At 43.7% G+C, this 27,299-nt stretch overlaps 1 protein-coding gene across 6 annotated transcripts in view; it reads right to left on the bottom strand.

Annotated features, from left to right (window-relative positions):
• LOC126483871 (sorting nexin-24-like) overlaps positions 1–27,299 on the bottom strand; it is a 91,969-nt gene that overhangs the window by 15,367 nt on the left and 49,303 nt on the right. For all 6 annotated transcript variants that reach the window (XM_050107108.1, XM_050107112.1, XM_050107110.1 and 3 more), the window contains exon 3: positions 11,332–11,498. In XM_050107108.1, the coding sequence (XP_049963065.1) occupies positions 11,332–11,478 (147 nt within the window). In that variant the 5' untranslated portion in view covers positions 11,479–11,498. The remainder of the gene's footprint in view (positions 1–11,331; positions 11,499–27,299) is intronic.

Below are 27,299 nucleotides of genomic sequence, written 5' to 3' on the forward strand. Positions count from 1 at the left end.
TCATTAAAATCCCCGAGGAGGAAGGAAGGGAGGACAGAACTGTCTAAGGAGGTCAAGGAGAGCAGGAAATGTAGGAGGCCAGTCTGGGGGGAGATAAAGATTGGTGGTGTCATTCCTGTGTCCAGTGGCACTGTTGGGCACACCACTGTCAGCAGACTTCTCTATGCTTTAGTGCTAAGGGAAGTGGCACCAACACTCACTATACTGACAGTCCGTGATGCTCCAGACATCGTTGCACTGTCCATATGTACATTTGTCTTGCTACAATGCAAGTCCATTTCCTGACCTAACGTATGTGTTGTGATTTTGCGTGACCACATGTCTATCCTCTCGGGCACTGATTGGGCAGGCCTGTTGAGGTAAAGCATGACACTGAGTTGTGTCCCTTCTATACCCATTAATTCACATTCGCACAGTCGTTGAATCCTGGCCAACACAAGCAGAAAAAACATGCTACAAAATAAATAAATAAATCTCGTTCGCAGTGGAGGGGCAGGGATAGAGGGGGAGGGGGAATGACTAAAGTCTTCAATGTAAGTGTGATATTGTGTTCTAGGACACAAAATATTGCTCAAAGTAAATGCCAAGGCTATTAATGTCACCAAATATTCTAAGTAAACAGTGTAAACAGGGCATGGAAAATAAATCTACAACTGCATTAACTCTTCTCAAGCCATCACAAGACATAAGATGGGGAGTGGCTCGTGCAAGTACAGCTTGCTCACCTTCTGTTCCATTTGCAGATATCACCGATAAACTAATTTTGTCACACTGGTCTCTGCATGATACAAACGTAGCAGCTAGCAGTGTATTCGCAACAGTTTCTGCTAAGATACATGTTTTTTTCATCACACCGGTATTTATGATGCATGTCCATAACGCTTAGCTGTCAATTGTGGAAAATCATCAGATATTATGTATGTTATAATCGATATTTTCTGCATTTTAATAGAATTTTTATGCATATGTACAAGTGCCATGACTTTCAGTTTTGTATTCAGTTGTTATTTTGCTACACATGCGTACATTACAATATGTTTCTATAGAATTAATACTTTGTTAATAAACATTAAGCATTAATATACTGTTTCATGAATTACAATTATATGGCCATTTACAAAATAACATTATCTAGTTATGAAGATTCAAAGAATTGTGAAGACGATCCACAATGACAATGGCAGAACTCGCAGAGCTTAGTGAGATATTTACACTCCAACAGCGGCAGTTTATGGAACAATGTGAATTGTTAAAACTGCTGACAAAAATGTACCAAAAATAAAATGTACCAGCATTCCCCACATTCAAAAGAACAAAGGAATGATGGGATACATGCCTGTGCCACCTACATCACCATTTCGAAGTACACCTGATAACAGATGGCATCCAGAAACAGGCTTATTTCCTGTCGTGGGTTGACACTGACACGTTCAACCTGCCAACACTGCTCTTTGGAGAAAAGGGCATAAGTAAGAAAAAATATTCTGAGCTTGTTAAACAACTATTGGCATAGGTTAAGGCAAAATCACATGTGCTGTCACCCACTTACAGATACTTCATCACAATAGGGATTGCAATTTCATTTGCAAACGTGATGGCCAAGAGACTGCTTATCTGAGACTGATTGGAGGTGTCATCATACTGCCAACCCTTCATGACACTTTGCTTATTTCAGCTCTGCAATACAGCAATCTTTCAATGGTTGGAATTTTAAACATTTCGGACACATTTGAAGCAACTCAGTGAACTGTGAAACCAATAAAGAGAGAAAATACAGAAGAGTTATGACATTTCTCAAATGACCACTCATTACAAATTGAAAAGCTCACATTCAAGAAACTCATCAAAAGAAATGAACCCTAATTGGGAAAATTATGTCTTGCTTAAAATGTGAACCATAGCTTGAATCAATACAAATTTAGAAACACAATGTGCAATATCTGCAAGAAGGCTGGCCCCATTTCCACTATCTGCCTATGGAGAAACGAAAATCTTTTCACAGCAACAACATTCAAACTCAAGGACCTATGAAATTATTAGCAGTGAAGATGCAGGAAAACCAACATATCACTGGAAATCTATGGCTACACAATGATATTCTTGCTGGATGTTGGTCCAACTTGCTCACTATTACATTCTGATGCTTACAAATTGCTGGGATCACCAGATTAATTAAATTCAAACTCAACACTGAAAACATTAAATAAGAGTCCAGGTTAACTTAGAGGGGAAAAGGATAGCAGTCATCAAATACAAAGGAACAATCAAAATGCTTCCATTAATTACTGTCAACTCACAAAAAACAGCCAAACTCTTTGGCATCAACTTGTTCAATGTTCCCCACCTTATCGGATTGTAGAGTGGAGGCACCTTGGTCCTCTCCGCAGATGATTTCTGTGACAAGTAGTGCTGCTGGCATTGGGGCAAAGTTTACCGTATTTACTCGAATCTAAGCCGCACTCTAATCTAAGCCGCACCTGAAAAATGAGACTCTAAATCAAGGAAAAAAAATTTTCCCGAATCTACGCCGCTCCTGAAACTTGAGACTCGAAATTAAAGGTGAGAGAAAAGTTTTAGACCGCCCCTCCAAATCGAAAAACAGTTGACCATTGTAACGTGAAACACAATTGAGGTTGAATGGATGAAGATACAGCTACAGTAGTTTGGTTCAAGTCGTAAGCTTTACAGTTAAGCTTTACAGGTAGCCACTGCTATGTGTCAGGCGCTCCGTCCGTATTTATATGGGTACCCTTCCTTTTTCGCGTGCTTCATCTGGTTTGAATCGATTACTTACTTTGCTTTGATCTGATAAGTGCTGTTCTCTTTGTTATAGGTGTTTGTCACTAAGCGGAAAATGCATTATTGTACTGTGTCATGCATTGTTTGTCACATTCTGATAATGCATGTTTATGACCTGTCGCCGCTCGCGGCAAGGCTTGCTTTTGTGCGTGCTACCGCGGCTTACAATAAAAAAAAGAGAGGAATTGTCTCATAAGCGAAAAAATGGCGTGAGTCTGCTATTTGTTGTTACATAAACTGCTGCTTTCTTTGATAATGATCAACAAGAACCAAATAATAGACTGCATATGAAAGAAGATGTTCTGAACAAGAGTTTAGCGAAAATTTTTCTCCGTTTGAAAATCTTTGCAGACGACTCTTTAGCACATTACATTCTGCACAGAAATTAGGATCATCTTAGATTTAAAAATCTAGTCAGTTGCCGTGCTTAGTTTATGACTGTATCACTATTCAGCATAAGTAATAATACGAATATAAACATGACATGATATGTATATTCTTCCACGTTTGCTGTTCTAGTTTCGTAGTTCAGTAGGCAGACAGGATTTAAATGAAATAACAGCAAACACGAAAGAATACATGGAATAATGTTTACATTCTTCTACCTTTTAATTTATTTACTAACGCAGAGGTTTCGGCGCCAGTATTTATCTTTGTGCCTGCAAAGCATACCTGTGTAGCGCGACGTATATTTGACGGCAGAAGTTAGTTGCGGCGACACCTACCAACATTTTTCAGAACTTCCGCTTACTTTGCACTCGATTCTAAGCCACAGGCGGTTTTTTTGGATTACAAAAACCGGAAAAAAGTGTGGCTTAGATTCGAGTAAATACAGTAAGCCTTTCTCTACGACAGACAACACACTGTCACTGATGGTTTTCCCAATAATATTCACGATCATTCATACAGTCTCTCAGTTTGGCTGTTTTGACACTAATTGATTGAATTTTGATGATAGATTCAGAGGTGCACATTGTTGTGCTCAATCTGCCTGCGACTAGGATGAACATTCAACCCACTCCCAGGTAATGGGGGTGAGAGCAAGGTTGCCAATTGTAGGTGTAGGGCAAAGAGTTTGCATCCTATGTAGTCAAGCTGGTGGCGTGTGTGTCTGATACGTTCATGCACTAAAGCCAAACTGACTGTCCCAGTAAGTCGGCTCACTGCTGGTGTCTGGTTATGATGTACGATCTTGACAAAGGTTGCACAATGTGGATGTAAGGCTCATTTTCAAAAAGGCAACTGCACTCACAAAATGTTGGTTCTTGTTTTGGCACTCATCAAGCTTCTTATTTTGCTGTAATATTCCCTTGGATTAGAGGAAACTAATTCTTAGGTTTTCTCAGCAAATAATTCATTTGGGCATGCAGCGATTTGACTGATCATTGTAGAATGAATTTTGAACAGCGTAAAACGTCGTCGTCGTCGTCGTCAGATTACTCCTACTGACTGACATGCTGACCAGTGGATGTGGTAAATACAAATGTCGTCTCCCCCCTGACCCTGTGTATGGACTGTGCAATGTGCTGGACGTGGTGATGCAGGAAGCTTGTGCTCAGGTTTGAGTGGTGGTCCTCAGTCAGTACTCCATCTTCGCCATGCTCAATGTTCCCTTTCCGCTGCATCTGGAGAACTTTCAGTGCCACAGTCAACACCTGACTAAGTTGAAATCCATTGTCCTTGTTGATGAGGTTTTCATGACGCTGGGTTTTGATAGCCTTCTTGTACACACAGTGCCAATAGTGGGATGTGTTCTGCAGAATCTTTGCCTCTTCGTATTTTATTTTGTGGTTCATTTCAAGGCAAGCAAAAGACCACACCATAGCCAATACCCAATGAAGATAAATCGAAAAAGATAGCCTATCTTCCATATCGGGAAACGTATCTGGAAAGATCGTTAGAATTTCACATAAAAAAAATATCAAATATGTGTACCACCCACCAGCAAAGACCAAATCCTTTTTAAGGACAGTAAAAGATGAACTGGGACTCCAGTAAATTGGAATGTATTACATACCATGTTAGTGTGGGAATGCATATGATGGACAAACAATTTGCACAATTGAAGAAAGGAGCACACACCAACTTCCAGCACCCCACAAAATCAGCAATTGCTGAACACCGTCTTGAAACCAACCACAAAATGAAATATGAAGATATAAGAAATTCTTAAAAACACATCCCACTGTTGGAGCTGTGTGTACAAGGAGGCTGTCGAAACTCAGCAACATGAGAACTGTATCAACAAGTACACTGTGTTTCCATTTAGTTACGTATGGGTTCCAAAACTGAAAATTCTCCTAACACAGTAGAAACTGAACACTGAGCACAGTGAAGGTGGAGCACACACTGAGGATCGTCACTCAACTCTCGAGAATGAGTTACCTCCACAATTGTCAAGCAAAAAGAGGTTGGATGTCAATTGGGCATTTTGAATACCAGATGCTACCATTTGGTGCAGCAAGTGCTCCTGTAATATAGCATTGATTTGTGAACCAAGTCACAAATACCATAACTGTATGTGCCAATTATGTGGATGATATAGTTACCACAGGCACAAATATATATGAACACTAAGAATCTGAATACGCTTTTCACATGATGGGAAGAAAATAGCTGCAGATGCAATCGAATTAAATGTGAATTCTCAAAAAAACAAAGTGGAATACGTAGGCCACACCACTGAGCAAGTCAAATCCAATGGCCTGCATCCAGTGCAGATGCAATAAAAAAGCTGCCTCATCCAAAGAATAGACTGAAACTAGACTTTTTATTGGAAAAGTACGTAACAATAACAAATTCACCAAGGAACTTGCTGAAATCACTGGACCACTGGATCAACTTTGAAAGAAAACTGCACAGTTCAAATGCACCAAGCAAAAAGAAGCAGCATTTTTGAACCTCAAGAAGAAAAACATCAAGAAAACTAAATTGGTGCACTTTGTACCAACTCAAACTGTTTTATTGGCCATCAATGCTTCTTTGTATGTAATCAGAGCAGTATTGCCTCAAGTATTCAGATGGATTATTAAAACCCATTGCCTTTGCTTCTAAGGCTAAAGGACCATCAGGCCAGATACAGCCAGATTGAAAAGAAAGTGCTGTCTATAATTTATGGGATGAAGGAATTTCAACAATAGTGTATGAAAGAAGTTTAAAATGATCACAGGTCACAATCCTCTGCTTTCAATATTCTATCAAAGCAAAGCTGCTGCAAGTAATGGTAGCTCAGAAACTACAAAGATAAGAAATCACGCTGATGGAATGTAACTATGAAATCAATCAGATGCAGTCAAAAACACATTACAATGCAGATGCCTTATCAAGACTAGTACTGCTCCAGATGAAAAATCAATACATCTGGCTGGATAATTCTGCTTGCAATTTATGAAGAAATTAATTTTCAGTTGATTGTAGGAAAAGTTTTGAAGCTACGAGCAAAGAGGCAGCACTAAAATTGATTCTGCATTAAGTGAAAAGCAGATGGCCACACTATTTGCCAAAAGACAAAAAAGGTTTGCAACCATATTTTAACAAACGGCTGCCATCAGCACTAGCCACGATAATCTTCACACAGCTTTCACAATGGTTATCATACCCAAATATGCCAAAAGAAATTTTTGAAGAAACTGGGACATTGTCAGAATAAAATAAATGGCAAGAAGGTATCACTGACAGTAAAAAGTGGAGAAAGACATTGAAGAAATAGTTTCACAATGTGTTCGTCAAACGGCAAAACAAAATCGCAAAAATGATTTTCAAACCTGGCTCCAAGCAACAGAACCATGGAAAAGAATTCACACTGATTATGCTGGACCACTCTGGAAAACATTGTGGTTCATGTACGGACACAGTTCCATAGGCATTTGACATAGTGTCAGCAACTTCATAAGCTACAATAAAAGCACTCGAGAAAGTCTTTGCCACAGAATTCCCCAAGACCATAGTTCCTGGTACTCTTACACAGTTTGTATCAAAGGAATTCAAAGATTTTTTTGTGGCAGGTATGGCAAAGAACACTTTACTACAGTTCCATTTTATGCTGCTTCAAATGGTGGAGCAGAAAAATGTGTCAGAACTTTCAAAGAAGCCATTAGAAAAGCTAATTGGGAGAGGAAAATAAGCAAGATGCTCTACAAAAACTGCTGATTACTTATCGCACAACTCGAAATCGAGTAACTGAAACTCACCAGCCAAACTACAGGGCTATTACAAATGATTGAAGCGACTTCATAAATTCACTGTAGCTCCATTCATTGACATATGGTCACGACACACTACAGATATGTAGAAAAACTCAAAGTTTTGTTCGGCTGAAGCCGCACTTCAGGTTTCTGCCGCCAGAGTGCTCGAGAGCGCAGTGAGACAAAATGGCGACAGGAGCCGAGAAAGCGTATGTCGTGCTTGAAATGCACTCACATCAGTCAGTCATAACAGTGCAACGACACTTCAGGACGAAGTTCAACAAAGATCCACCAACTGCTAACTCCATTCGGCGATGGAATGCGCAGTTTAAAGCTTCTGGATGCCTCTGTAAGGGGAAATCAACGGGTCGGCCTGCAGTGAGCGAAGAAACGGTTGAACGCGTGCGGGCAAGTTTCAGGCGTAGCCCGCGGAAGTCGACGAATAAAGCAAGCAGGGAGCTAAACGTACCACAGCCGACAGTTTGGAAAATCTTACGGAAAAGGCTAAAGCAGAAGCCTTACCGTTTACAATTGCTACAAGCCCTGACACCCGATGACAAAGTCAAACGCTTTGAATTTTTGGTGCAGTTGCAACAGCTCGTGGAAGAGAATGCGTTCAGTGCGAAACTTTTTTTCAGTGATGAAGTAACATTTTTTCTTAATGGTGAAGTGAACAGACACAATGTGTGAATCTGGGCGGTAGAGAATCCTCCGCATTTGTGCAGTAAATTCGCAATTCACCAAAAGTTGACGTGTTTTGTGCAATCTCACGGTTTAAAGTTTACGGCCCCATTTTCTTCTGCGAAAAAAACGTTACAGGACACGTGTATCTGGATATGCTGGAAAATTGGCTCATGCCACAACTGGAGACCGACAGCGCTGACTTCATCTTTCAACAGGATGGTGCTCCACCGCACTTCCATCATGATGTTCGGCATTTCTTAAACAGGAGATTGGAAAACCGATGGATCGGTCGTGGTGGAGATCATGATCAGCAATTCATGTCATGGCCTCCACGCTCTCCCGACTTAACCCCATGCGATTTCTTTCTGTGGGGTTATGTGAAAGATTCAGTGTTTAAACCTCCTCTACCAAGAAACGTGCCAGAACTGCGAGCTTGCATCAACGATGCTTTCGAACTCATTGATGGGGACATGCTGCGCCGAGTGTGGGAGAAACTTGATTATCGGCTTGATGTCTGCCGAATCACTAAAGGGGCACATATCGAACATTTGTGAATGCCTAAAAAAACTGAGTTTTTGTATGTGTGTGCAAAGCATTGTGAAAATATCTCAAATAATAAAGTTATTGTAGAGCTGTGAAATCGCTTCAATCATTTGTAATAACCCTGTACTTCATGGCTATCGGCCAAGGATGACATTGTCACTGATCCTTCCCTCAGAAGGAGATACAAAGCCAAAGAAGAGCTTCAAAGTTACAGGTTGGTAATCAAATGTACGCCACAAATTTTTCAAACAATTTGTCAAATGGATCACAATGGATCACTGGCGGTATAATCAAACAGCTGGGAAATATGCTGTATGTCAAACTGCATTATGAACTGTCAAAAGGCATCAAAACCAACTCATAAAATGCAGCATCTTTAAGAATAATGGGCAACACAGATGTGTTCTGTCAGTTATGGCCGCCTTCGATGTATGATTGAGTTCTCACACATCTGCAGTCATTGCCAGTGTTGTCAGAATATTTCTGTGTGTTGTTTTCCATGCCATTGCACAGAAGCTCAGTTGTTTTTGTCTTCCATTGCAATTCGACTGCTTCCCAAAACGACAGTAGAACACGATGAAAGTGGACCACAGGATACTTCAGGGACTGAACCAGAAAATGCACAGATTGAGGTGACATCTATTGAATTTGGAAGACCAACAAGGATTCTTTGAAATGTGGTTCACTACACATTTCATCAAATTCAATTAAGTTAGTGACAATGGAGGGGCAGTACATTAAAGATGTATTCTTGCATTGCAATGGAAGACAAAAACAACTGAGCTTCTGTGCAATGGCATGGAAAACAACACACAGAAATATTCTGACAACACTGGCAATGACTGCAGATGTGTGAGAACTCAATCATACATCGAAGGCGACCATAACTGACAGAACACATCTGGTAACTAAACATTTGCAGCATCAATCCTATTTATCTTGTATCAGTCATTCAACTGTTGTACACGTAATTTTCTGGTGGAACATATGAATATGATCCTAGTGAACACACAGCCTCAGGGATTAGGCCTTAATCCCATTCACACTGCTGCCTACAATGCAGTAAAAGGTGCGATCTATGATCGTGGGACATAGAATCAGCATGTCACCAATCCTTTCCACCTTTATTGGCAGTAGATGAATTCTAATAATGCTGGTGCATGTTTATTCAACTAAATCTGCATTTGGTCTCAAGTCTGAGTGGATGGTAAACAAAAATTGAACCTGGGCCCTTCCGCACCAAAGGCAGTAATGCTAACCATTCGACCAAGGATGCAGTCTATGTTTATTGCAGTCTATGTTTATTGTTGACTGCTCATTCAGTACCTGCAAAGAACCAATTTTGATGACTGCAAAATGGCATAGCTCAAAGTCAAAAAACTGTCATTTACTACCATACCATGACAAAGAGTGCCTTAGTAACCTGCAAAGTACTTCTTTCTGTTGGAATTTGTGTTTTTCAAAAGTCCAACATTCACTCAAAAACAAACAACAGGGGATATTCGAATAAAGAGAATTTGTGAAAATTGAGGAACTGAAGGCCATCAGTAAAAAACTACCTCAACCAATAAAAAAATGAGGTATCTGGAGAGTAATAGTGACTGAAGAACAATGTGGTATGTGTGCTTGCATTGACAGTGCTTAATATGTTACCTGATGTTTCTTTGAAATTATTTGGTACTTTGCTCAAACTTAATAAAAATCAGAGCAGCATATACTGTATTTTTTACAATACTGTGATGGTTATTGTGTAGTGAACTGAGACATTGTGAAATTACAGAGTATCATTCTGTGTTGCTAACAAAACAAATGGTTGTACAGTAATCATGAAAGGGGCATTAAGCCCTCCTGTGATGGCACATTATAATCAACGTGTAATTTACCCATTCATGTAGTATATGTTATTTGCCTAATGTTGCAGATAACATATGGCTAAGGTGTACTTCCATGAAGTGACAAACAACGAAAATAAAGTACTGAAATTGCACTGTGGGCGGAATAACAAACACCTTAAGAAGCAACAGATGATGCAACTTTGTAGTGTGGTACAATGAACCTTGGCGGATTGACTTTGAAGAAGGTGCATGAATGTACAAATGTGACAGGAATATTTTGTTAGCCAATCATATCCTGTGTCAGTCTGCATTTTAAGGTAATAGGTCAAAATTATCACTTGTAACCTTAATTACTTGCAGCCATCTATGCAGAAGGGGGGCAAAATTCAACTGTAAGCAAATCAAGACAGAGAAAAATCAGAATATAGACAAAAATACCAAGATCTAGATGATTGAGTAGCAATGAAATGTGAGTCTTTTGCAAACTTAAGTTGACGTGTCGCTGTTTAAAACAATCAGACTCACCACCCATTGTCTGAAACCTACAAGAGCTAACACATACCACGATTTGCTACATCAACAATTTGATGGGAAGCAATTGCCTACAAGGGGAAATTAAACACTTTACATCCACACATCATTCATTAGTGGCGTTCGACCAATTACTCAAAGACTAAAATCAAGAAACAGTTACCTCAGAGCAATCAAGGCTACAAACACCATACTAGAGTGGAGATGCTGTCAACTTCAAAAGATAATCCTAGTTAAAACCATCCAAACTGGTCACTGGGCATACTGAAAACTGGAAATTACGGAATCTGTTAACAGACTACAGACAAGAACAATAAGATCCAAAGCAAATCAGCAAAAATAGGTATACTCAATACCGTCAAATGTTTGGATGTGTAGAGATGTCCAAACAATCCAAACACATGTTCCTGTCCTGATTGTTCCACCAAGTGATTGCACCTATGTCAGCAATTTGTAAGTCCTAATGCAACTGAAACTGCACACGTCTGAGCTCAACTGATCTGTTCTGTACATATTTATTTCTATTTTTATACTTTTGTCTGAGATATGTTATAGGTACTATAACTATTGTTTAATATATTTTCATGAGTCTTACTTCCTTTTCTCAACTGTAATCTGAAACTTTTACAAATTATGAGCTATTGTCATAAGAAAAACACAAACTGTTTGTGTGAACAATAGTTCAGAGAAAACAAGTACATGCTGCGCTCGTTATAAAGCAACACACAACAGTCATACTGATACAAGTACCATACCTCTTTGTGCAATCTCAAAAATTCACTGTATCTTCTCTCTACAGAATAGTACTTTCCAGCCAATAGCGTTTCTATTACATAAACATAGTAGGGTTTCTCAGGTGGTTCATCCACAAGGCGATAACAACGAATAGAAACTTGAATCATGACATAATTTCTCTACCAGTCTGGAACACACAGCAAAGAATAATATATAGTTATCAACAAATTTAAATGGTAGTGAATAATATATTTAAGGCTACAGTGCAATAATGATGATAATAATAATAATAATAATAATAATAATAATAATAATAATAATAATAATAGCCACAAATATGCTTCTTTTCAAAAGCATTCTACTACATACTGAAAATCAGTATAGAACAAAAATTATACTTGTGTACACAGGTACCACTGTACCTGTTTTATCTTCTGGTGTCTTACCTACACAACCTGTCACTACTGTCATTTCTGAAACATTCTCAGTGGTGATTCTGCTTAGACCTTTCCTCAAAGCTGCATCAAAATAGGACTGCATTAAGTTATTCTGTACAGTCCTGGTCATACTATGACCACAATTCATGTCTTTAAAACCACAGTAAAGCTGCTGCTCATGCAAATCTCAATAACAGGACATCTGACTTTGTAGGTTGAGTAAATATAGCTCAATCACGCCACCGAAGAAAGGACCCAGACAAAACCTTGACTCATAATGCTTCAAAAATCAAAGCAGCAAAATGCATATGGCAGATAAACAGCCTGTTCACTATAGCAGAAGTATTTGCCTCTAGAGAATTAGAAACTGTACTGATATTAAAATTCTTCCCATTTATTGTTCAATTTCAATACCAAATCTTGTTTTTTACCTAAATGACCACTTTCAGTCACTCTGGATCATCTTCAGATCTAAGTTAGTTGGTTTGGGGCATAAAGAGACCAAACTACAGCGTCTTTGGTCCCTTTCTCCCAAAGCAAGCAAGGCTCAAGGTACAAAAACACCCGAAGTATGTTTGAGAAAGTAAAAGGGGAAAAAGGAATGGGGAACCACACCTAAAAAGAAAACGAATGGCGTGAGCAAAAAACTGGGAAAACATACACCAGAAGGAAAAGTAGAAGAAGGTATTTAAACCAGCAATAATAAAAGAGGATGAGCCAGCCACTCTGCAACACATTAAAATGTCCACCCCCAAAAAGACAAGGCGAGGTGAACACACTTAGGGAAAAGACGACCACCAACACATACAAATGCAAAGAAAGTGCAACAGAGTTAAAATGGAGGGAGGCTGGCGGCCTCTGAGAAAATGCTGAATGCCAACCCTTACACGGTACGAAACCTCCCGCCCCCACCCCCCCATCGCCCCCCGCTCATGAATAAAACGTAAAACTGTATCTGCTGTTGAGGCATTGTCGTCCAACACTGAAGGTAGTGTGCCGAGATGATTAAAAGTCCACCGCAGAGCGGCTAAAAGTGGTCAGTCCAGCAAGATGTGGACGACAGTCATATGTGAGCCACAGTGACACCAAGGTGGGTCCTCGTGATGGAGGAGGTAGCCATGTGCTTGCCTCGTGTGGCCAATGTGAAGCCGGCAGAGAACCACACAGTCTCTGCGAGAGGCCAACATGCATGTCTTCCACACATTTGTAGTCTCCTTAATAGCACACAGTTTGTTGTGCTTACTGAGATTATGACATTCCATCTCCCAAAGCTGAAAAACTTTGCAGCGTAGTAATGTGTAGCCTGGGATCCACACAAACACCACGGAATGATTGGACCATTCCAGGGCATAGATGGACTCCTGGATGGTCGCTGCCAAAGGATGGCAGGGCTTGTAGGCTGCTCAAGGAGTCAGTACAAAGAAGAAACGACTTGCCAGGGCACGAGTAGATGCGCTCAAGAGCACAAGAAATAGCCACCAGCTCTGCAGTGAAAACACTGCAGTCATCTGGCAAGGAGTGCTATTCAGTATGTCCTCTATGAACATACGCGAAGAAAACATGACCACCATCCATCGAGCTGTCTGTGTAAACCACTTTGTGGTCCCAGTTTATGTCAAGAATCAAGAGGAAGTGACAGCAGAGAGCTGCGGGGTTAACTGAGTCCTTAGGACCACATGAAAGGTCCAGGCAAAGCTTCGGCCTAAGTGTACACCATGGAGGTGTATGTGAATGGTGGTAAAGGTAAGGACTCAACTTCATACAGAAGAGATCAGACGTGAACCGCAATCTTAAGGCCTAACCTGGGCCTCCAATGCGGAAGATGAACCGCCATGGATGGGAAAAGGAGACGGTAATTCAGATGCTCAGGAGAACTATGACTGTGTGGAACGTAACTGGCGAGCAGTTGTGCACACCTAACCTTCAATGGAGGGTCTTGCATCCACCAGGACACTGGTCACCAGACTAATCCTAAAAACTCCTGTTTCCAGTCGAACGCCACTGTGGTGCAGTGAGTCAAATAAACACATAGCTGAGGGCACTGCCGAACCATAAACCAGACTCCCATAGTCAAGGTGGGATTGAACAACGGCTCTGTAGAGCAGCAGCAGCAGCGTAGTGTGATCTGCACCCCAGTTGGCGTTGCTCAGGCTGCATAGAACATTGAGGTGATGCCAGCACTTCCGCTTAAGCTGACGAAGATGAGGAAGCCACGTCAATCAGGCGTCGAAAACCAGTCCTAAGAATAAATGTGTCTCCACTACAGTGAGTGGATCGTCATTAAGATAAAGTTCTGGTTCCGGACGAACAGCATGACGCCAACAGAAATGCATGACACACGACTTCGCAGCTGAAAACTGGAATCTGTGGGCCAGAGTCTATGACTGCGCCTTGTGGGTGGCTTCCTGTAGGTGCCGCTCAGCAACACCATTACTGGAGGAGCAGTATGAAATGTAGGAGTCGTCTGCATACAGAGAAGGTGAGACCAATGGCCCAACAGCTGCTGCTAGACCGTTAATGGCAACTAAAAATAGAGATACACTCAATACAGAGCCCTGCGGGACTCCATTCTCCTGGATGTGGGGGGAACTATGGGAGGCACCATCTTGGACAAGGAAAGTAGGGAGCGATAGGAAATTTTGGATAAAAATCAGAAGCTGGCCCCGGAGACCCCACTCATATAATGTGGCAAGGATATGATGTCGCTAGGTCATGTCTTAAGCTTTTCATAAATCATGAACGGCGGCAACCTGGTGTTGGCAATTGGAAACGGCTGTTCGGATGGCAGACTCGGGGGAAACTAGATTATCAATGGTAGAGCAATCCTGGCGGAAACCGCCCTGGCATGGAGCCAATAGATCGCTCGACTCCAGGACCCAACACAACCGCAGACTTACCATACATTCTAACAGCTTACAAAGAATGCTGGTAAGGCTGAGGGGCCGATAGCTATCTATATCAAGCGCGTTTTTACCAGGTTTGAGCACTGGAATGATGGTTCTCCACTGCCACTGCGATGGCAAGACTCCATTGCACCAGATCCTGATGAAGATGACAAGGAGATGTCACTTTTAGTCAGACGAGAGATGTTTGATCATCTGACTGTGGATTCTATCTGGACCAGAAGCTGTGTCGGGGCAATGTGCAAAAACGCTGAGGAGCTCCCACTCTGTAAATGGAGCATTATAGGGTGCATTGTGATATTCAGTGAACGAGTGGGCTTTCCTTTCCATCCACTGTTTGTGGGTGCGAAATGCTGAGGGATAAATCTCTGACACGCAGGCTTGACTGTAGTGCTCAGCAAAGTGCTTGGCAATTGCGTTTGCGTCAGTAGATAACATGCCATTTATGAATGCCAGTGACACCTGTTCATTGTCTTGTACCCACAAACATGTCTGATCTTCGTCCAGACTTGGGAAGGTGACGTATGTCACCCAATGGTTGAGACATACCTCTCCCAACATGCTCATCTCCATCTTTTTGTAAGCTGGTGAACACGGGCACAGAGCCATTTAAAAGTTATTAGGTGCTCTAAGGAAGGGTGCCGCTTATATCGCTATAGAGCTCGCTGATGCACTTTAATGGCCACAGCGATTTCCAGCGACCACCAAGGCACTGACTTTCGCCGGGGGCACCCTAAAGAACAAGGGATCATGTTTTCCGCTGCAGAAACCATCGTTCTAGTGATCTGCTCAAGTACCACATGGATGGTGCCATGTGGGGGAGATTCAGTGGTGTCAGCAGAGGTAAAAGCTTTCCAGTCTGCCTGGTTTAAAAACCACCTTGCTAGACATCCAGGGGAATGGCACTGCGGGAGTGACTGGAAGATGGGAAAGTGGTCACTACCACACAAGTCATCGTGGGCACTTCAGCTGACAGATGGGAGACATCCTGGACTGCAGAGGAATAAATCAATGGCCAAGTAAGTGCCATGAGCCACACTGAAATGTGTGGGGGCCACAATATTTAAGAGGTAGAGGTCAAGGTCAACTTGAGACAGGAAAGTTTTGACATCTCTGCCTCGGCCAGTAAGCATGGTACCACCCCACAAGGGGTTATGGGCATTAAAATCTCCCAAAAGTAGGAAAGGTTTAGGGAGTTGTTGAATCAGTGCAGGCAACGAGTTCAGGGGCACTGCACCATCTGGAGGAAGATATACTTTGTAGACAGTTATTTGCTGTTTTGTCCTTATTCTGACAGCCACAGTTTCAAAAGGGGTTTGAAGGGGCACAGGTTCACTGCATACTGAGTTCAGGAAATATACACAAAGTACACCTGACACACTATTATAGTTGATACGGTTCTTGTAATATTCCCTATAGCCACAAAGGGCCGAGGTCCGCATTACCGGGAACCAGGTTTCCTGTATGGCAATACAGAAAGCAGGTGTAAAGCTTAACAGTTGCCATAGCTCAGCCAGGTGGTACAAAAAACCACAGCAATTCCACTGGAGGATGACGACATCATGAAGTTGGGAAGGTATGAAGCGTGCAAGGAGGCAGGTTATGCCTCAGTGTCACCTGCTGTCACTGACTGAGTATTTGTATCCATTCCTATTGTGGATGAGGCATCAATGAGATCCAGGTCCTCAGGGGGCACAGAGATCTCCACCTCATCCGCAGGTGCAGAATTGGTAAGGAGTGGTGGGATTGGGGCCATCGAAGGGTCCTTTTTCTTAGCACACTTCTTTGTTTGCTTGTGCTCTCACTTCTCTTTAGGGGCTTGCTAAGAGGACTTCTCTGCAGTAGCTACAGGCACAGAGAAAGACCATGAAGTTCTTTGTCCAGCGGCATTTGGCTCCTTTAGCGAGTGTCTGCTGTGGCATTAGCAGAGACCTTGGGAGAGAGGGTCGCAAGGGACACCTCCCGCAGGAGAGGAGCTGGAGGAGGCTGTTGCTCCTCCAGCTGGGGGAGAGGACTGATGTCCCTTGCATTTGGGAAGAGGGGTGGGGGGCTTGCTCCTGAAGTAGGTACTTTGGGAGCAACGGAAAGAGATTTTCCCCTACCACCAAGGGGGTGGATGTATTCAGGAGGCCCGGAGGTCCCACTGTTCGTGGCACAGAGTGTGGCATGACTGGTAACTGTGATGGCGATGGTAATATGGCAGCAGCATATGTGGACGTCAACCGAACAGGATGGAACCGTTCAAATTTACGTTTAGCCTCATGGTAAGTCAACCGGTCCAGGGTCTTGTACTTCATGATTTTCCGCTCCTTTTGGAGTACTGTGCAGTCTGGCAAGCAGGGGGAGTGCTGCTCTCCACAGTTGATACAAGTGCGAGGAGGCGCACAGGGAGTATATGGATGCAGTGGACATCTGCAGTCTCGACATGTGGGGTAGGAATGCAGCAGAAGACGTGCCCAAATTTCCAGCATTTCAAGCACTGCGTAGGGGGATGGACATACGGTTTAACATCACAGCAGTGAACTATCGCCTTGACCTTTTCAGGCAATGAATCATCTTCAGAGGCCAAGATGAAGGCACCAGTAGCAACCCTGTTGTCTTTGGGTCCCCTGTAAATATGCCAGATGAAATGAACACCCCACCGTTCTAGACTGGTGCAGAGCTCGTCGTCAGACTGCAAGAGGTCATGATGGAAATAAACCCCTGGACCATGTTGAGGCTTTTATGGGGAGTAAAGGAAACAGGAATATCACCCAGCCGGTCCTAAGCGAGTAACACCCGGGATTGGGCTCTGGATGCTGTCTGAATCAAGAGTGCACTGCGTCTCATCTTGGACAGCGCTGTCACTTCCCTAACTTATCCTTAAGATGTTCAACAAGAAACTGAGGCTTCATATGTAGAAAGGAGACCCGTCCATTCTGCTACAGCCTAAATAACGAGACGAATATCGCTCTTCTTTCTGTAGCCCTACGTTTCCAAGGAAGGGAAACGATTTGGACTCATATCTGTCAGCATTGTACTCAATCTTGTCCTCCTCAGAGACTGCTGGCACCGTACAGTCACCAGCAAGAGATGACAGTCCACTTCATTGTGGGTCAGCCGCCCTGATGCCACCCACTCTGGTCAGGGGCTCTCCCCACTGGTGCCACAGCAAAAGCCACCTGGCATGATGGCCGTTGCCGGGAGTCCTGATGCCCCAGGAAGACAGACATCTACTCCTTGGCATATGTGGGGAGTTTACAGCTCATTCATCAGCAGTGTGATCCCTGTGTTGTCAGAGGGCTACCACCAAATGGGTACACGAGGGCCCCACAACAACGGACTGGCTACCATGCTGGATATTGGGTGCAGAGAAATCCGATACTGTCGTGGGGATGAAAGAGGACAGAAGACAACAGAAGAAGATGACATACATCGGGAAGTGTCCTCACCCATATAGTTGAATTGCAGGTGCAGATGCAAATGCAAAGCCATGACAAGAGGTTCAGGAGATCAAATACAAGGGAGCTATAGATAACTCGTGCACCACATTAGGCATCCTTCCCCATATGGCCCACACTTCTGTAGAATTTGGAAAGTGACAGGTCAAGCCATAAAATGGGACCTGAACTTATAGGGCCGAAAAGTGTGAGACTCCTTTTAGTCTTGTTTTAGTCACCTCTTACGACAGGAAGGGCTAACTCGGGCCTATTCTAACCCCCAGACCCGAAGGGGGATCAGATCTAAGTAACTGCATCAGCAACCCACCTTATCTATTCAGAACCTCATATCACAGTGCTCAGGTATGAGGTCCTGAATAGACATGACAGGTTGCTGACAACTACTTATATCTCAAAATGATACAGAGTAATTGAAACATGTCATTTAATTTAAAAAAAAAAAAGATGCAATTGAGACTGAACAATAAATGAGCATTATTTTAAACAGCCTGTAATTTAGATACAGAGATGGATCTTATAAATTAAGAAAACAACTTACTTAGTGACTAATGAATGAGAGATGACACACAAAATGGCATTAAATCAGTATTTGTTTAACACCAGTTTGTTTTCATCACCTCTGTATAAGCCAACAGCAAAATATAGAAATATTTAAAGGTTTGGCACCACTGTGCATCATTCATAATCAAATGTTGAAGAGTTTATAATTCATTTAAACTATGGCGAAGTCTTTACAGGAACAAATATGAGTCTTAATAACATAATAGAATATCCTGGGTAGAATATAAGCAATAAAAGGAGTAAATGTATAGGTGAGATACTGAACAGTCAAACAAACATTTCCTTCAGAGCTAAATGTACAAAGTCACACCAATCAAATATCTATGGTCGGTTGGTTTAAAAGAGGAGGGGAGGGACCAAACCACAAGGTCATCAGTCCCTTGTTCCTAATAAAACAATGCCAAAAGTGTGAGAATAAAACAAATGAGGCACACAACACAAAAGAAAGGAAAAACAACAAGAACAAAGGAAAGGCAATGAACACTAAAAGGAACAGAGGAGGACAAGAAAACAACAGACACACTAGAAACAGAAGAGAGTAAAACAAGAAAGCAGATTACAGTGGCTGGCCGACCATGAGAATAAAAAGGAGAAGTCAGCCACTCTGAAACACATTAAAACCTCCACCCTAAAAGCACTAGGACACAGAGGGACAAAGGACATGCGCTAAAACATAGATCAAATGATGAAACCCAACCCTCACAAATAAAACATAGAACTAAATCAACCAATAAGGCGTTGTCAGATAAAAAGAGCGGCAACAAGTTCGGTAACTCAAGATTTCGTCACTGGTCAGTCAAAGTGGGACAGTGCACCAGAATATGGGCCACTGTCAACCGGGGTGCCACACTGACACTGAGGCGGGTCTTCACGGCACAAGAGGTAACCGTGGGTCGCCCAAGCGACGCCAATGTGGAGCCGGCAGATGACAACTGATTCCCTGCGAGAGGCCAGCATGGAAAACTTTCACACATTCGTGGTCTACTTAATGACACACAGTTTGTTGTGTTTACTGCTATACCAACCATCTCCCAAAGCCGAAAAACCCTATGGTGTAGGTCAGAATGCAGATCAGGTTCAGAGATGCCCATCTCCACAAGTGGTTTCCAAGTAGACTGTTTGGCCAGCCTGACGGCAAGTTTGTTGCCTGGGATGCCAACGCGTCCTGGGGTCCACAGAAAAACCACTGAACAACAGGATCGGTCCAGGGCATAGACAGACTACTGGATATACACCACCAAAGGACAGCGAGGGTAGCACTGGTCGATAGCTTGTAGGCTGCTCAATGAGTCAGTACACAGAAGAAACGACTCCCCGGGACATAACGGATATACTGAAGTGCACAAGAAGATATGGCCACCAGATCTGCAGTGAATACGTTGCAGCCATCGGGCAAGGAATGCTGTTCAATGTGTCTTCCATGGACATACGCATGGCTGACGTGAGCATCAGCCATCGAGCTGTCAGTGTCTTCACGGCCTTCGTGGCCTCGGTACTCGTCAAGAATCAAGAGGAGGTGGCAGCAGAGACCCAAGGGGTTAACCGAGTCCTTAGGGCCATGTGAAAGGTCCAGGTGAAGCTGTGGCCTAGGTGTACACCATGGAGGTATATGTGAATCGACCTCAGGTACAGGTGGTACAGGCAAGGACTCTAGTTCAGAAAGAAAGGATCGGACACGATCTGCAATTGGAAGCCCTGAGATGAGCCACCGATGCGGGAGATGATCCACCGTGGGTGGGAAAAGGAGACTGTGATTCGGATGCGCAGGAGAACTACGAATGTGTGCTACGTAACTGGCGAGCAGTTGTGCATGCCTGACCTGCAATGGAGGCACTCTGGCTTCCACAAGGATGCTGGTTACTGGACTCATCCTAAAAGCTCGTCGCTAGCCGAATGCCACAGTGGTGAACTGGGTTGAGTAAACGGATAGCTGAGGGTGCTGCCAAATCGTAAACCAGACTCCCATAGTCCAGGCAGGATTGAACAAGGGCTCTGTAGACCTGCAGCAGCGTAGAGCGATCTGCACCCCAGTTGGTGTTGCTCAGGCAGCGGAGGGTACTGGGGTGCTGCCAGCACTTTCGCTTAAGCTGACAAAGATGAGGAAGCAACGTCAATTGGGCATCGAAAACCAGTCCTACGAATCAATATGTCTCCACTACAGTGGGTGGATCGTCATTAAGGTAAAGTTCTGGATCCGGATGACTGGTACGACACTGGCAGAAGTGCATAACACACGACTTTGCAGCGGAAAACTGGAAACCACGGGCTAGAGCCCATGACTGCCCCTTATGGATGGCTCCCTGTAGGTGCAGCTCAGCAGCACCAGTACTGGTGGAGCATTACGAAATGCAGAAGTTGTCTGCAGACAGAGAAGGTGAGACAGACGGCCCTACAGCTGCTGCTACACCATTAAACGCCACTAAAAATAGAGAAACACTCAATACAGAGCCCTGCGGGACCCCATTCTCCTAGAGATGGGGGGGAACTATGGGAGGCACCATCTTGGACATGGAAAGTATGAAGCGACAGAAAATTCTGGATAAAAATCGAGAGTGGGTCTCTGAGACCCCACTCGTATAATGTGGCAAGGATATGATGTTGCCAGGTTGTGTCATATGCTTTTCGGAAATCAAAAACGACGGCAACCAGATGTTGGTGTCTGGAAAACAGCTGTTCGGATGGCAAACTCTAGGGACACAAGATTATCAGTGGTAGAGTGACGCTGGTGAAAGCCACACTGACATGGAGCCAGTAGGCCACATGACTCCAGAACCCAACCTAACCGCCGACGCACCGTACATCCCAGCAGCTTACAAAGAACGTTGGTGAGGCTGATGGGCCGATAGCTTTCCACATCGAGTGGTTTTTACCGGCTTTGAGCACCAGAATGATGGTGCTCTCCCTCATTGTGATGGAAAGACGCCATCACACCAGATCTGATTGAAGATGACGAGGAGACGCCGCTTGTAGTCAGATGAGAGATGTTTAATCGTCTGACTGTGGATACAAACTGGTCCAGGAGCTGTGTCGAGCACTGAGGACCTCCCACTTTGTAAATGGGGCATTATAGGTTTCATTTTGGCGTGTAGTGAATGAGAGGACTTTCCCTTCCAGCCCCCATTTGAGAGTGTGAAAAGCTGGGGGTGTATTTGTCCAACGCAGAGGCTCCAGCAAAGTGCTCTGCAACCGCATTTGTGTCGGTAGATAACATGGCATTTATGTTAACACGGGGAACACCTGTTGGGGTCTGGTACCCGAAAACATGTTTGATCTTTGCCCAGACTTGGGAAAGTGATGTATAGCACCCAATGGTCGAGAAGTATCTCTCCCAACACTCCTGATTCCGTCGTCTGATAATTTGGTGAACACCAGCATGGAGCTGTTTAAAGGCTACCGTAAGTAGTGCTCCGGGGAAGGGTGCCACTTATGCTGCTGTAGAGCTTGCCAACACTCCTCAATTGCTTCAGAGGCATCCGGCGACCACCAAGGGACTGTCTTTCGCTGGGGGCACCCTAAAGAGCAAGGGATCATGTTTTCTGCCACAGAAACGATTATTGTAGGCACCTGCTCAACCATCACATCTGTGTTACCATGTGGGGGAGATTCAAAGGTGACAGCAGAGGTGAAAATTTCCCAGTAAGCCTTGTTTAAAGCCCATCTGGGCAGGTGTCCAGGGGCTTGATACCGGGCAGTGACAGGAAGATGGGGAAGTGGTCACTACCAAATAGGTTGTAACATGCTCTCCAGCGGATACATGGGAGACGTCCTGGATTGCAAATTGATAAATCAATGGCTGAGTTACTACCTCAAGCCACACTGAAATATGTGGCAGCCCCTGTATTTAAGAGGCAGAGGTTGAACTGAGACAGTAAAGTTTCGACATCTCTGCCTCAGCCAGTAAGCATGGTACCAGCCCACAAGGGGTTATGGGCATTAAAATCTTCCAGAAGTAGGAAAGGTTTAGGGAGTTGATCAATCAGTGCAGCCAATACATTCACGGGTAATTCCCCATTTGGAGGAAGATATACATTGCAGACAATTATTTCCTATGTCGTCCTTATTCTGACAGCCACAGCTTCAAGAGTGGTTTGAAGGGGCACATGTTCACTACAGACTGAGTTTAGGACATAAACGCAAACTCCACCTGCCACTATTATAGTCGCTATGTTTCCTGTAATACCCCTTATAACCATGGAGGGCAGGGGTCCGCATTGCTGGGAACCAGGTTTCCTGGAGGGCAATGCAGAAAGCAGGTGTAAAGCTTACAGTTGCCATAGCTCAGCCAGGTGGTGGAAAAAACTGCCGCAATTCCACTGGAGGATGACATTGTGAGACTGGGAAGGCATCAAACATTCAATAAGGCAGTTGACGCCTCAGGGTCACCTGCTGCCACCGACTTTTTGCCTGAGCAGTCCATTTTGTCTGAGGGTCCGGCGAGATCTAGGTCCTCAGCGGACGCCAGAATCTACACCTCATCCACAGACGCAGAGCTCTGAGGTAGCGGTGGTGTGTGTACCACTGCAATTCCCTTGGTCTTGGGGACCTTATTTTTGGATTTCTCTTGCTGTTCCTTGGGTTTCCCTGGCTGGGATGACTTCACTGATTCTGTCTCCGGGACTGAGGATGAGCATGAACCCTGCGACCAGTTGCTTTTGGGCTCTTCTGCCACTGGCGGGTATCATCTTACCCACTGGCAGAAACGTGGGAAGGGAGTGACCCAAGGGACACCTTCCTAGCGACAGCAGCTGAAGAAGTTGTACGCTTCTCCAGCTTAGAAGTGGGGACGGATGTCCCCGATGGTTGGGGGAAGGTGTTGCTCCATAAGTAGGTCGTGCAGGAGCAACAGGGAGGGAAGTGCCCCCACACCATCAAGGGGGCAGGTGTAGTCTTCTGGCTCAGACAGGTGACTGGTTGGAGAGGTGACTGGGGTTGGCAGAGCTGATGGGGCTGGAACTGTTGTAGCAGCAACATAAGAATGTTATACGTACAAGGTATAGGCGTTCAAATTTTTTCTTAGCCTCAGTGTAGGTCAGTCAGTCCAGGGTCTTGTACTCCACGAGTTTCCTTTCTTTCTGTAGAATGCTGCAGTCTGGCGAGCAAGGCGAATGGTGCTCTCCACAGCTGACTCAGATGGGAGGCAGGCACATGGAGTATTGGGATGTGATGGGCATCCCCAATCTCGACATCTGATGCTGGAAGTACAGTGGGATGACATATGATCGAACTTCCAAGATTTAAGCACCGCATCGGGGGAGGGATATAGGGTTTTACATCACAGCAGTAGACCACCACCTTGACCTTCTCGAGTAATGTAGCATCCTCGAAAGCCAAGATGAAGGAACCGATGGCAACCTGATTATCCCTCAGACCCCAGTAGACACATCGAACAAAATGGACACCTTGTCATTCTAAATTGGCTCACAGCTATCATTGAACTGCAAAAGAAGGTCCCTGTGAAATATGATACCCTGGGCCATATTTAAGCTCTTATGGGGTGTGATGGTACAGAAACATCACCCCCCTCCCCCCCCCCCCCCCCCCCCCCCCCCCCCAGCTTGTCAGTGAGTAACGCCCAGGACTGGGCAGAGGATGCTGTTTTGATCAAGACTGACCCAGATCTCATTTTGGACAAGCCCTCCACCTCCCCAAACTTGTCCTCTAAATGCTCAACAAAAAACTGAGGCTTCAGCATGATGAAAGATTGCCCATCAGCTCTTGAACATACAAGGTATTGGGGCAAATAAGAGCCACCACCATCCTTAGCCTGACGTTCCTCCCACGGTGTGGCCAGGGAGGGGAATGATTTGGGGTCGTACTTCTATGCATTGAATGGAGCCCATGAATGCTTACAGACTGCTGGTGTTTGACCCCCAGCAAAAGACGATGCACTACACTTCATCACGTGTCATCCACCCCGATGCCACCCACTCCAAACGGGTGCCCTCCCCACGTACGCCACCCTGCCGCAGCACTGGCCACCTTCTCTTCAGGAAAATTTTGAAAAATGGAGGTCAAACCCTACAAGGGACCATCATAAAGGCCGAAACATGTGGGACTCATTTTAGTCGCCTCTTAGGACAGGCAGGAATACCTCGGGCCTATTCTAATCCCTGGACCCGCAGTAGGGAAATATCTAAACCTGCATTTGCGACAGACTTCAGAATAATTATACTACTTTAAAGGCGAACATTTTTGGTTAGGCTTTACCATGACTGTTTATTGACATTAAATGAAACAACAAGTTTACTGTTACCAGTCACTATTTATCTCCATGGTGCGTTTCAAAGGTTTAAACCTCCATCAGGTGGATTTACATTTGTTAGTATGACGTGTGTCTCTGCATTGTGCAAAACACAGAAACGTGTCATACTAAGAAATGTTTTGCAACACACAGACACATGTCATACTAACAAATGTAAATCCACCTGATTGAGGTTTAAACCTCTGAAATGCACTGTTGAGATATAAATAAACAATGACTGGCTACAGTAAACTTGTTTCCAGAATGAGATTTTGACTCTGCAGTGGAGTGTGCGCTGATATGAAACTTCCTGGCAGATTAAAACTGTGTGCCGGACTGAGACTTGAACTTGGGACCTTTGCCTTTCGCAATCAAGTGTGCTACCAACTGAGCTACCCAAGCATGACTCACGCCCCGTCCTCACAGCTTTACTTCTGCCAAAATCTCATTTCCTACCTTCCAAACTTCACCTGCAGGAGAGCTTCTGTAAGTTGTGAGGACAGGGTGTGAGTTGTGCTTGGGTAGCTCAGATAGTAGAGCACTTGCCTGCGAAAGGTAAAGGCCCAGAATTCGAGTCTCGGTCCGGCACACAGTTTTAATCTTCCAGGATGTTTCAGTAAACTTCCATTTAATTCTACTACTACCGACATATATCTCATGTAAAGGCCACAAAGACAAAAGAAATTAGGTAGGGCCTACTGTATGGAAGACCCACAATGATGTAGGTTGCAGCAGTTATTCAGAGATGAAGAGGCTTGCACAGGATAGAGTATCATAGAGAGCTGTATCAAACCAATCTTCAGACCAAAGGCCACAACAATGTAGAAAATAATCCACCAAGCATTGTGTGGTGGCTTGTGGAGTGTGGCATGTACGTAGATGCATGCACAGCTACATTGTAGCCATGTGGATGAATGAATGTAGTCTGCACTAATTAGCACTGAGAAAAGACACTGCCTGAAAATTTAGCACTTTTTCAGTTTTGTTTATGTATGTACACCCACTCCACATCTTGGCTATACATTGGATTACCACTTCCATTAAATATGAGTATTAATGTAAGAATGTCTGAAATAAATAAAATCTGATCTGAACAAGGTATGGATGCCAATGGTAACAAGTTGCCATACACGGGCGATTGACAACAACAGGTGGCATGGCATAGGAGAAAAGCAGCACAGTAACACGTAATGATTGTAGTTTCCTGCATCCATCATAGAAAAATGGTTTCAATGTCAAATGATGTTGATAATGTCCACTGGAGTCAATGATGAAACATTCTGAAACGATATGTCCCACATACAACTGGCATCAAGCTCTAGGAGCATTTCATTTTACAGCTAAATGTTGTTGCCATCCTTTAATTGGAATAACATATCTTTCTTCCGTCCTTTTACCTCTATTATCTCCATGTTGAGCTTCTATTACTAACACCATTACGAAAGTGAAATATTTATAAAAGCAACAGCAGTACCACACTATTTGTGAAGCAGAGGTATAAAAAACTTCAGTAAAGTTGTAAAACAAGCTTCTGACCTCTTCTGGATCAACTGATTAACAGAAACAGTCTTACTTTTCAATGAGCTTGTTTGGTATTACATTTACAGAAAGCATGGCATCTTTTCTATTGGCCAGTATTACTGCAACAACTGTTAGTTGTATCATGGTACATTTCAATAACAACACCAACCAATTGCCCTGTACCCATATTTTGCTTTGTGCATCTTTCAGGTGTAGGGTTTAATCCCCAATCATAAGAGTGTCAGACAGTTGAACAGTGAGGTTCCTAGTTATCTTCCTCATCTCACCTCCAGGTGGGAAGTCTGCATCAGACACAGATTGTGCTAAACTAGCTGGCATCCACAACAGAGCCCTTACTATCAAACAGAATTCTGAACTAGCTACTTGTTGATTGACAGGTGAGAATCCATTTTTAGGTTTGCTTTGACTTTTTTGTTGTGTCTTTCACCTTCAGTGGAGTGGCAGATAAAGAACCCAGTGGAAGGAAGGAAGAGATGAAACACAACCTTGGGTAAGGGGAGGAAAAAGGCAGTCTCCTTTTCAAAGGATCCATCCAAACATTAAACGATGTAGGTAATCCATGACAAAACCTAATTTTGGATGGATGGATGAGGATTTGAACTGCTGCCCTCCAAAATTTAAGTCCAGTGTCCCAAGACTGTGACACCTCATCACTTGCAGATGTAGGAGCACTGTATCTTACAATTGTTGCCTTCTGTGCTGTAGCACCTGACTCAAATGAAACACAGAAACATAGAGGGAAATATTCCACATGGGAAAATATATATATATAAAAAACAAAGATGCTTTAACTTACCCAACAAGAAAGCACTGGTACGTTGATAGACACAATAAAATAAAAAACACACAAACACACAAATATTC

The sequence above is a fragment of the Schistocerca serialis genome, chromosome 6, assembly GCF_023864345.2.
Source record: "Schistocerca serialis cubense isolate TAMUIC-IGC-003099 chromosome 6, iqSchSeri2.2, whole genome shotgun sequence".
NCBI lineage: Eukaryota > Metazoa > Arthropoda > Insecta > Orthoptera > Acrididae > Schistocerca > Schistocerca serialis.